Here is a 12,968-nt window from a genome sequence, read left to right on the forward strand (position 1 = left end):
CGATTGCACGAAAGTATGAAGATTAACAAATGGATTAACAAATCGAATATTTCATGAGAAATTTGTGGTGATCAAAGAAGAATTGTTCGTAGGAATATCCATTCTTGAAACAACAGGTTGAACGGTGAACTTTAAACCGCACGCGGCCTTGATAGCCAAGTGCATCGAAATAAAACGTAGCAAAGTAGCGTGCAAGGCGTAGGGCTCTCTTTTTCTCAATGGGCGTTTTTCAAACTAATTAAAGCGGATATTAAATCACTTCTGCGGTACACACCCTTCGGTTTCACTGATGTACGACCTATTAATTAACGTTTCCGATGCTGCAGAATATTACTTGCCTCCGTACCATCCTGAAGATTGCCGAGATATTTGTCTGATTGGATACCGAGTAAACGAAACTTTGCAAGAAGCTTGCAGAGCTGACACTTTATGGCTTTCGTATAAAATATAGTTTTATACATTATAAAAGTTGCCAGTCAGAATAACGTATACGTAACTCTAACCGAGCGCATATTTTTGCACAAAAGTATCGCAAATTGCGATCCAACCATTACGCTCTGGCGTACATCGCAACATTAGAGACATAAGTCAACATCGCACAAAGTCACCACTGCAAAATTAGCAACTAGCTACACGTTTCTACGTATATTCTTTCTGTAGAAAAATTACCACTCAACGAGAAAATATTCGAATTCTCATACTTCGCATATGGTTACAAAGTATCTACGTTGATTTTAATTGCGATATTAAAGTTTAGTACTTTTTCATACACTCGTTGGATTAAACTTCTTCTCCAAAATCATCACTTAACTTCCAGACACAGCCTTTACCAGTATTTTCCTTGCAAAGCGCCGTTTTCAGGACTGTATGGAGCGACATGGTCTCGAAATTCGGGAAAAAGGAAGCGCAGGGGCAGCCGGCCGGTCCGACAAAGGACGAGAGAATCCCTCGGGAGGCACGGCACGAGTGGGTCAGTGACGTCGGGCACGGGACAGCGTGCATATCGAAGGAGGGACGACGGGAGGGAAGAAGCCAGCGGCCCTCCTCGAATGATCTTGACTCGAGGGGGAGACGGCGTGCGAGCGAGCGAGAGACGCGGCTGGGCCGCGGGCGAGTTGTATAATATGAACGCGCCGGACCGCGGCGCAGTTTCGGCAGGCTATAATCAATTCTGATTGCAGTCCAGCATCGCAGCGCGATCCACCGGGCCGATAGCTGAGAAAAAAGTTCGCGCTTCCAACTACCGGGCTGCCCATGGTACTACGGCCCGTTCGAGGGACCGAGGGGAACCAGCTACCAGGGTGTACTAGCGATTGCGACTTCGGATGAGGATGCAAAGTGGAAAAAGGAAAATATTGGAAGAATAGATTAGAAAAGGGTACGAAGGAGAAAAGTTCAGGAGCGAAGAAGATATATAATCCTATGTTATAGAATTATAGAATCCTATATAGCCATAAAAACATCACAAGCAACCTTACAACAAATATAACTGGAAAAGATAAAAAGACTTTCTTCCAATGCGGGAGGTGTTTTGCCAAAGTAGGCCATTCGCCAAATTCACGTGTTCTAAAGTTTAGAACCTCGAAACAGAAATTGCGTACTCGAAAGAGTAAAAGAGGGACGAAGCAGCATCGACTGGATAAAAACGGAATCGAGTTATTTTATTTATCGGTTGGTCAGCAGCCAGCCTGGCTACGCCTTCGAAGTCTCGCGAGCTATCGTTGGACACGCGGGAGGGAAAGAGAGAAGCGAGGAGAAGTCGGGTCCAGGCGAGGCCAGACTGCAGTCTCTCGGTTCTTCGGTTCTCCTCTGCCATCGAATGGTTCGGGGAACGGCGGAAGAATGCATCCATCGGTTGTGCATCGGTGCAACAGCAACAAGAGTGCGCGCGCGCGCGCGCGCACTCTTCTTAGGAGACAACCCTTTTTTCCTCGCCCCTTCTTTCTTCCTCTCTCGCGACGTACGTTCGATTCGTACGTTCTTTTCCATCCCATTCGAAGAGTCCGATTCTTCTTCTCTTTCTCTGCGATGTGTCGCGCGAGCGTCCGGCCCCATTAGCAGTTGGACGAGCCATCATTCAATAACGCTCTCAATGCCTGTGCGACCGTGTCTGCCGCGTGCACACTGTCCGTGTGCAGCCGACACGCGTGTCGTCGTACGACTGATCATCGTGCACCAGTTTCTCTCAACTGGCTGCCTCGCGATCGAATTCGACTACCGTGAAGAACGACTGCAATACTCGTCGAAACTTGGGGTTCGCTCGTTTTATATGACCCAGTCAAAAGCCAAATTCAACAACTCTACTTTTTATAAGCTTCATAATTTAACAATCGATTTAGTAACATCAACGAGATAGCATTTAATTTCAGATTCGGTCAATGTGCTCTATTAACGGAATTCTAGATACTGTTACAAAATAATGATGAAAGACACGTAGCAGTAACTTGATCGAAGATCGTAAAACGAACGCGTCGTCGCTTGGTTAATTAGCAGCACGTTGTCATCAATTTTGTTCCATCACGAGAGAACTTAAAGCTCGATGATGCATCGCGGAGATATTAAACGCAGCCATCTCTGGTTTGTCCGTCAATCTCCAGACAAACTGTCAGCAGATCCGTATGTACACATCGAAGGCCTGCAATTTAAGTCGGCCAGACTCGACTGACAATGCTGGTGCGCGATCGACACCGGTATTATGCGCGTCAGATTACAATTTACATTTCGTATCTTAATTTCAAGCGGATCAAGATTAAACACATGGTCCGATCGTGATTTCGTTATTTACTCGACGATGCGCAAAATAATTTTAATCGAATGTTTATAGTCTGACCGACAGAATTAATAGTTATACTCTTTTTACGTTTGTTTTGGTAGTACATGTAGAATTTGTAAATTATTTATTTCTTTTTTTTTATAGAAAAAAATCATGTACATAACGGAATGTCGAAGGCTATTAGTTTATTGACATTATCGGTCTCTTAGTTATCGTTATTTATAATGTTACATTCGAGATTATTATACTTGCAAATGGCGGGCAAAGCGATTAATTTTCGTTCGAACAAAGCGACGATGGTTTTGCGGTCATTCCCTCTTATTGCGGATTCAATATCGCGCGTGCACACGTATGATTTATAATACTGATTAAATCCTTCGTATTTATCATTTTGCCACTGTCGGCACGTGTGTAACCGGTTCTCGCTCACGTAGCTTTTCGACAAATTTCGCGAAATCAACTACGTCCGATTTCGCTGAATCACAATGCGTTAATTAAGTATATTATTAGACGCGGTTTTTACCTATCTCTGGCAATTATATCGACGACGAAATTTCTACGGTAATCCATTAAGGCCATCAAAATTTTAATCTACTAAAATTGATTTACAAAATATTCACCTGTCGATGTTTCTTTTATAACATTCCGTTTATCGTTAAAATTAAGTAAGAAGTGGCGACTCTACATCGGAAATGTGCCCTCCTTAATTGAATTTCATATAATCGTTTATTAGGCGTAATTATTTTCCTGGAAAAACATTTTTTCCAACTACTTGTTATATCAATTACGAAAATGTAACGCGAAGCACGAGTCGCGGTCGTTTTTCTCGTTGCTTAATCGAATTTATTTAAAATGGTCGGCTTACATTACAGTCGCGGCACATTTCGACATCCGGCCACGCTTCTGAGTAACATCATTATCGATAAGATCAAAGAAACCCGGTCTACTCGAGTTTTCAGTGGAAAGTAACCTGTCAAGTCGGTCAGTAGCTCTACACGTTTCTACGACAATGAGGTGTCAGACGTGTGTAACTTTAGAGGTACTCTTAAACCTTCGATGAACGTAGAAAACAGGTGAGTATGCTTAATGTCAATAATTTTCGAGTAAAGACGCGTATAAGTTTCATAGAACTGTGTAATTTTAAAATAAATATAAGTATTCCGCTCTGGGCTGTTTAAATATTGTCTTAAACGTTAGAAAAATTTAAAACCTGTTTTTAAGGAAAATTCGTTTCAACGAGTAACGTAGCAATAATATAGCGTTTAATGCATTGACAAAGAATCGAAGAATGATAGTAGAGATTTAGACGATTTTCCAAATATATTTTAATACCGTTTGCAGATTATGTCTATATATATATATTTTTTTTTTTGAAATTTCTACGAATACGCGTCGGAGCTAGATCCCCTCAGATTATAAGAGCGTGTTAAAGGGCTGTACATTAGGATATTACAATTAGCTTTAACGAACTTCATCATATGTTGACCTACTTACATCTTACCAGCAGCACAAGTAAAACGATGATTAACGATCTCGAATGGAGTATAATAATACTCCTTCTGATACTTAATCGCACTATTTCTCACTTGCAACGTGTTAAATAACCCGAGGTCTAAACGAGGTGTCTGCCTAAAGTAACGTCTGTCAGTCTAGTTACTAATTCTACTGATCGTGTTCATCTTCAGTTAAAGTACAACTTCATATCGCACTACAAGTGCCCCGTAATCTCTTTACCAAATTAAGCTACTCAAATAACATTTTAGGCCCGCATTCTAATCTGGAAAAATTCAAATATTGAAATTTTCAAATATTTAAACGTTCGAAGAATCAAATACTCAAAGATTTGAATACGTACGTTCAAACGTTCAAATATTTAAATATTTCAAACTTTCCAAGTCTCGGGCAACCAGAAATTTAAATACCACGCTTCTCAAACTTCCAGATATTCAAACGTTTCAAAATTTCAAATACACCAAAGTTTTGAAGCTATTGCTCCAATTCCACAGCTTCAGGGTATTTCCTAAACGCGATTAATCGAAAAAGTCGAATATTTTTCGCAATTCTCGAACGATTGATCTCAGTTTGATAAAGCTTTTATTATTAACAAATACGGTAATAAAGCTATCGTTGGTCCAGCTGTGCGCGAAACATCGGTAAGCGCACGTACGCAACGGGACACGATAAATCCAATTAGGACGAGCACGAGCAGCAACGATTATCGGAACTGTTTAATCTAATGCAAATACCGGACGATTGCATCTGTCAATAGAGGTTCGAGGCCGTCTTGAGTAGCGGCAGCTTCGAGTATACTGACAGAAGTACCCGAGGCACGACACGGCAACAAGTGGTGCTCGACGCACCGCTAGGTCAACACGTCGTCCGCGTACTCTCGTTCTCGTACGTCGAAGACGGAGTTCTTTTCACCGGACAACTTCTGTGACATTATACTTCGAGCACCACTTCAATCTATCCGTCAAACATCGCCGCGGAGCACACAACGAGAAAGGCAAATGTTGTCCGAGTTCTCCTCTGGGAACGCTTTACCTCGAATCAGGTGAAATAGATGAGTTTTAGGGATTGAGATTTAAACATCTAGGATTCATGATTCACGATCGTGTTATTTCTTAAAAAGATGTAATTTTCGCGATGCTCGTTCACGCTCATAATGCAAACTCCTCTTCGCCTAGAAGTACAGCTGTGCTTCTCAATAACGTTTCAGTGGAATGATAAAAGGTGAAATAAATTTTGTCATCGATTAATATCAGCGAAGCGTTTCGAGCGATTAAATAGTACGATTATTCCGGCGATGAAAAGAAAGGAGACGCATGATGGGCAGAGAATGGAAGAGAACGGAGCAACGCTCGTTATTTCGAGCGCCTGGGCTGCCGGATAATTGATAGCGGAATGCTAATAACCTGGACGAGCCACGGATTATAATAAGTTTCTTGCGTGCCGCTTCTTGCGTTCGATCGCTGTTCTCGCTAACGCTGTCACAGCCGGCTCTGTCAGCTTATCACGCCGATGCTAATTAATCGGCCGGGGGAATCTGGCTGAACGGAGACAAATCGGGAATAGTTTTTCATGATGTCGTCAAAACATAAGTAGGATAGGATTAAGGAACGATTAAAGCAGGAATTAATCTCGCGAGTCAATTTTTTTCTGGCTGGTTTAAGAGAATTTAATATGAAAGATGAATAGCTTCAGATTTCAATTACTTCAGTATGCAATTTTGCGAGTGAATTAGAATGAGGTCAAATGAGATCGAAGGAAAGGTGGGGTTAATCCGAGAAAACTGTAGGAAAAATCGACGAAATGTTTCGAAAGGAATTCTATAAAATTATACGATTTGAATTTCATTTCACTTAAAAATTGAGATTTATATTCGAAATTTAAACATGACATGCAGTGTAAGCAATCAAGCGAATTCTGTTGCAACGTTTCAAAAATAATTCTGGAGGTCGGCTATTTTCATCAAGTTATTCGATTTAAGTTTTTTCCAAGCTCGACGTGGATATGGTATATTAAGTGCATATTAGAGAGATTCGATGGCGAGATAAGACGATGGAAAAGGCAAACGTGTACAAATACTAGTTAGCTATCCTATAATTGAATGGTGAAATATATTTTTTGAACTAACAAATTACGAGCTGCACTGTGTATCTTAGAGAATATCAATCAGAAATTAATATCGGTCTTTGTTGCCGAGAGGCTGTAATTAACCGCGTGTTTGTCTAATGAACAAGAATTCATTAAAATCTGTAAAAAGACCAACCTAAATTTCACAATCTATAAATAGATTGCAACTTTTCATAGAAATTTTCATTGTTCGCGCGTAAATTTATCTCGATTTTTAGAGAGACGAACTGAAATCTCCCGATGAAAGCAAATTGTTTACTTTACAGAAATTTCATATAATTTATAGTTTGTTACGCCTCTGTAAATCCAATTTACTATATCGCTCCTACTACATTCTCCGACTATGACTATGTACGCGATATCATCCAACTCCGAAATTGTCCTGACAATCGCAAGTTACACAAGCAACAGCTCCCTTCGTCCCAAAAGAATCAATCGACAACGACGAAGGAGAAAAACGGAAATGAAAACACGAGAAGGGGAATGATACATAGAAACGATTAATCGAGGCCTATTGAAAATGGGCGATGCCCATTTATCGTACACGTATCCTATTCGGCCGGCGAATAGATTTACGACACAACGTGCGAAAATTGGTAAAAAATCTTAATACAATTTGCTAGAAGATTAAACTACGGCGAGTGTATAATTACACGAATGGTTCGTACACTTCCTTTTCAGACCCTGGCCGAGATTACGTATCGCCGTGTACTGCATTATGGAGTGTGAATAATTATAGTACACGAGTGGAACCGATGAACGAGTGTGTGCTCGCGCGCGCGCGCGCGCGCGACCACATCCATGCCATCGCGACGATTAACAAAGAACAACCGTGGCAGCTTTTCGAAAGGCTTCCTCGAAACCCTGAAGGAGGCAGAAACCGGGTGGAGAACCAGAAGAAGAAGAAGTAGGAGGAGGAGGAGGAGGAGGAGGAGGAGGAGGAGGAGGACACAAAAAAGTCGTATCGAAGCGGCTATCTCGATTAGATCTCTGTATCGGATCCATCGATCGTCTTGTCAATTACACGGAATCGTATATCGAGCCGCGTAAATTACGGAACACGCGTCTCACGTGAAATAATATTGTACGTTACGCGACGTTCGGTCGTCGTAAATGTGTGTGCGCGGGCGCACGTTCGCAAGGGAAAAATGTAATTGCCATCGGTGGGATGAGAATCGGCAAAGCCCGATATCGTTCGCGTGCTTCGCTCCTAGAGCAATTTAGGAAATTGATAACGAACACCAAAGTGGCGCCGCTGCAACTGTGCATTAAGGACGGGAAAATTGAAACCCGCGTTTCAATGCTAGACATTGTTTCGTTGTCGGGGTTAACGTTTTTGCTGGAGTGATTCTTGAAATTGTTGCCGTGTGGTAATTATTAGAGTTGCTTTATCTCGATGTTTTTCCCGAGGGACATTAATTAGGAAGTTTATGCCGTTGAAGAAGCGCGAACGAGATTTTGTCAGAATTTTACGTTCGGATATCCTGTTTTTGATTTACTGTAAATAAGTAGATATTATTATTGGAAAAGAAATTAGAAGAAGCTGCACTAGATCGTACAGTAACGTATGAATATTTCTCTGCTTTTGGAAAGTAGTGATTTATTGTACGTCTGAATTACTTCTTTCTGTCTGACTATGAATAAGTAGAGTCTACTGCAGCAAAGTTGTTGCATCAGATCATCAGATATGTAACGCGAGTGTTCTTCTTTGTCGAGATGAATGTAACAATAATTTATTAACAATGAAATAAAGCTTAATCTATGTTTGCACATCTTCTTTCGTTATGTTAAGCAAATAAATGTTGCGGTTGAAAAAGAAATTGTTCAGTCCAAATATAGATACAAATGACTTATTCGCAATCATCGCTCACAAACTATTTAAATATTCATGCGCGTATCTTCTCCGTATTGGCAGAAACAGCTTCGACCTCTATACCAAACACTCTTTCGTCCGCGAGTATAGCGTAGAGGAAAGGGTTAAAGGGTTAAACGAAACACACTGCCATCAAAGGCTCGATCAGAAAAAAACACGAGACAATCTCTAACTTAGTTTCTTATTTCCACGCACGTCCACAGTTCGGATTCACGTTCGAATCCAGAGTTGTCATAACTAATTGAATCTTCACGCGTGTACGTACACCGCGCGAGTCAGGATAAACGCTCGAGCCGATAGAATCGCTCAGCACGAGATAAACTTGTCCGTGGCTGAAGTTTATTAACGTGCGCACACGGCCCGGTTACATGTCGAGGAAAAGAAATCGACTTTATAAATATTATACGAGAGACACGCGTGTGCAACGGCGAACTGGTTTTCGCTGTGAGCGTTGCGTTATCAGCGAACCAGTTACAGCACTTCCACGACCCGCCTCTCGCCGATCCCGAAAATTTCAAAACTTCACGCACGTCTCACCGATGAAACCGACGTTTCTACTTCCTTGAAATATCTTGTCGCCACGTGTCGAGAACGCTACCGTGCGAGTTACGTGTAAATTACCGCTTCGAGCCTGTTTTTCGGCAAGGGAAACGTTTCTGTATATAACGTGGTTCACTTACAGAAACTTCTTACGGATATCTAACAGTTAGAAATTTTACGACCGCTGTAACGAAACGCGGCAATCAAGATTACTTACCAAGACAACTTACAAGATATCTGTCGGTAGCAGACACTTCGCAGAGATCGTCAGAACAGTTAGTTGATCAGTCAAAGTATCGTCAACGAGCAACTTCTCTCGCGCGATAATTGCAAACCATCTGCCTAATCCTTTTTTTTAGTCAGCTTTAAACTTGATACACCAAAAAAGAAAAAAGAAAAAACAAGTCAAGAACGAAGAGGAAATAAATAATAGAAGGTTCGATGGATTCTCGACGTTTCAGTCATTTCTGGTAGCAAGTTCGTTCGTGCAGGCCACGTTCGTCCACCGCGTGCCAAATTACATTAAAACACCGTACGTGTCGAGCATGCTCGGCTAGATACGAACAACGAGATGTGTACAGTGTATTCGCGAAATAAAACCCTTAGACAGAAAGTTAGCTCGCATGTCCCCCGTAATTTACGCATGAACAAGCGACATATTATTTCGCGTAATCACGCTCCAACCATATGAAAAGTTACTTTATGCGGTTTATGTGGCGTTATACCGCTACCGAGAGCAAAAGGGAATAGGGGATGAAGAGGGAAAAAGAGGAGAATAGATATAGGCATGGTTACACATCGAACTACATAACCAGCTATTGGTCATTTAATTATTATATCCTGTCTCATAAATTATTCAGTTCTGTAACGTTTGCCGATCTTCGGGAATTATTTATTGCGCGCACGTGAAGGGGGTAACAAACGCGTCTAATTATTCGCGTGGAATATATTTTTGCGCGATTTACAACCAGCGATCATCGATAGTTGCGGCATCGTTCGCGGATCTTCGGATTTTTCGTGTAGCCTACCGTGTAACCATGTGTTCCACCAGTGCGTTTACGGCACTGATAGCAGAATTCGTAATGTTTGGAAGTGATTTTAGTTAAGTTCCGGAACTTTGCAGGAGTTTGTCTATGTGTGGAGGGAGATTTAGGGAAAAATGGGCAAATATTAGCCAGGTTAAAGATAATCTCATACGTTATATAACTCCAATTTCGACTTTCGAATAAACTATTTGTTTTTGGTTGAAGAGGATCAAGAGAATCACGAAGTGGAAGGCTGAAGACTGGTATGAGAGAAACGTCAACGAACTTGATTGTCTAATAGGAACTAAGGTAAAGAGAGTATTTAAGCAAGGTGTTTGCTCGAAATGGGTAAACACGAGAGTATTCGTTTAGCAGAGAAATATTTACAAGGTAAATTTCCAAGGCTGACATTGCCTACCTATCCGCTCGACGGTGCATCGAATCTGATATGGAAAAGAGCAACTCGATCGTAAAAGCAATAATATCGGTAAGAAAAGAAGGAACCAACCATACAGATTTACGTAAAAGTATATACGTTAAAGATTCAAATCAGATTACAGAACTAACCGAACGCTGGATAATCGGACTGAAAGTAAAATATTGTACATTAAAACGAATAACTCGATACCAATTGATATACAAATATTTGTATCTCGACACGTATAATTTCCAAGGCATCTGTACGATAGTCAAAATAATAGCCGTAGCTACAGCAAATTTTTATTATATATTCCAGGAAACAAAAATCAGAGAATCCTTATCCTAGATATTCCCTTAAACAATATTTACTTGGAACTTCTATTGGTAAATTGCCAATGCATCAATCATAAACCTCATGCTCGATCATGCTAAATAAGATACATGTACCTGTATCCTAAGAAACTTTAAACCACGTTATTCGAAAAAGCTAGCGCTATTCTCAATGGATCTTAAACGGCAACTAAAGTATCGTTATCTTAGATACTCTCCGAAACAAAATCTTTGTGATAAAATCACCAATACTCCGACCAACGATAATCTTTTTTAAATAAGCTATATATATATATATATATATATACTAGGAAGCGTTTAACTACCATGATAACCAATACGGTATCTGACTATCGCAGCTTTCGGTAACGAACCTAACGAAAGGTTCAAAGACAAAAAAACAAGCCCCAAGTAGAATCGATTTAGAACACGGATCAGACGATGGACTAACCTGTAGTAAGGGAATCCCTGGTGAACGTGAAGGTCCATAGGCATGGCAGGATGCGTAGGGCCATGGTGTGCCGGTGCGGGGGTGTACTCACCGGCCGCGGACAGGGGTGGCTGCATCATGCTCGCCGCGGCAGCCGCATGGTGGCCGGCGAGCATCGCCCCCCAATGAAAACCCGGGGCACCGGGCATCGCCGACGGATGTTCCAGTTCGAGGCCGCGGTGACTCGTCGAGGGTAACGCACCACTTCCGGCAGATCCTCCGGCGATACCGGCGGCTCCACCAGCACCGCTTCCGGCGACACCGCCGCCGCGGTGCATTAGCCAGCCCTCCACCACGAACGTCGATCTTGTCCGTCTGTTGAAACACCGTGAATCACACCCAACAATAATGTTACCTCGTACGAAAAAAAACCACACACCCACCGATCAAAACAACGGACACTTCCGTGTCTTTTTCCCACGCGAACCCTCTCTATATCTCTTCTACTCTACTAGCAACAAGCTTCCCCCTTTACGTACATATACCTCCACCAAGAACGAGAAAACAAACCCCCGACGAATAATAGCAATCACTTGACACACTGTCGACACATGATCGGTCCCATGCACGACGCGAGCCGGCGGCCTATCCGCGAGCCTGCCACCGGCTCCGGAACACGGCTCACCGGACACTCTCGCGATCCACTATCGAGGAGGATGCGGACGTTGAAGCGCGTAGTAGCACTTGGCGGTCGCGGTGATAGCGCGGTGGTCTCCCTGGTGCCGATCGGCGTCGTCGTCGTCGGCGGCGCGGTCCTCGCCGGATGTTCACGGTTACGCGGGGGAGACAGGTGTTCCCGTAGGTTCCTCTCGCGAGCCGCTGCAGCTGGACGGACCCGGAGAGTGGCGCAGCCTTTAGCTCGGCCATGAATGACGCGCCGTACCTCGAGCTACTTCGCGGAGGCGGGGCCTACTCGCGCCCACGTGACACCTACCGCCTCCATCCTCTCCCCCAACACCGTGTCGCTGCCCAACCCTCCCCTACCTAACCGCGACCCGCGTTCTCTCCCTCCCGACACCGTTCCGGCCCCGCTCTCTCCACGCCAGCTGTGCCACTACCACCACCACCGTCACCACCACCAAAGTCGATACCGCGTCCTCCGCCGTCCACCGACGAACCTTGCACCCGGACGGTACCACCGACGATTCCAACGCAAATCTACCACCACCGTTGATCATCCTCTCGACGAAGACTCTGCTGCTTCAATAGCTTCCCCACGGAGAGTTCCTGTCGCACAGTTTCCTAAGTTTTCAGAACAGAATTGAGGCTATTGTTGCAGCGGATACGTATTTCCACGAATTCAGAATCATCAGACGTATACGTATAAATCCTTGTGAGTTTCTTGTCATTTGTTTGAAAAAATTTCTTTCAAATTTCTTTGAATGTCCGTGGTGCTGTGTAAAAAAAAAAAATGTAAAAAGGACTGTAAAAATCATTGTACCTAAGTAACGTACGTTTTTACGCATTTTGTTACTCGCTTCAAAAGGTTTGCAATCACTAACTGGTATAACTATAGCTTTTTTAAAGTTCGTAAAGTTTAAAGAATTATAAATTCTAACTACAAGTTAATTAGGGCATAACGAGTAAACGTGAAAGATAATAACGTTAATTGTTTTTTATGGTTCGGATTATTGATATTGCATAATAGTATACGAAGTCTGTTTTATATAAGGAGCAATAAATATAATAAGGTTGACAAAAACCTCCACGCATAAACGAGGTGAAACTTCTTACGGAAATTCGCCCTTTCACTCGGCGCGTACGGTGTTTTATTGCATTCCAACGGTAATGATCTATCAGCGGATACCATTTTGCGCCATTATTGTATTCATTATCAAATTATCTTCCATATTGTTTGACCATATGGAGCGCTCGTTCTCT

General features: G+C 42.5%; 1 protein-coding gene across 4 annotated transcripts in view; it reads right to left on the reverse strand.

Moving 5' to 3' along the window:
- LOC122573677 (protein trachealess) overlaps positions 1–11,999 on the reverse strand; it is a 137,849-nt gene extending 125,850 nt beyond the window's left edge. For 2 of the 4 annotated variants that reach the window (XM_043740372.1, XM_043740371.1), the window contains exon 1: positions 11,049–11,998. In XM_043740372.1, coding sequence (XP_043596307.1) covers positions 11,049–11,365 — 317 coding nt within the window. In that variant the 5' untranslated portion in view covers positions 11,366–11,998. Of the gene's footprint in view, positions 1–11,048 lie in introns of all 4 variants that reach the window. The other 2 variants (XM_043740370.1, XM_043740373.1) reach the window with 2 other exon arrangements.
- Between the last annotated feature and the right edge of the window lie 969 nt (positions 12,000–12,968).

The sequence above is a fragment of the Bombus pyrosoma genome, linkage group LG12 (genome assembly GCF_014825855.1).
Source record: "Bombus pyrosoma isolate SC7728 linkage group LG12, ASM1482585v1, whole genome shotgun sequence".
Lineage (NCBI taxonomy): Eukaryota > Metazoa > Arthropoda > Insecta > Hymenoptera > Apidae > Bombus > Bombus pyrosoma.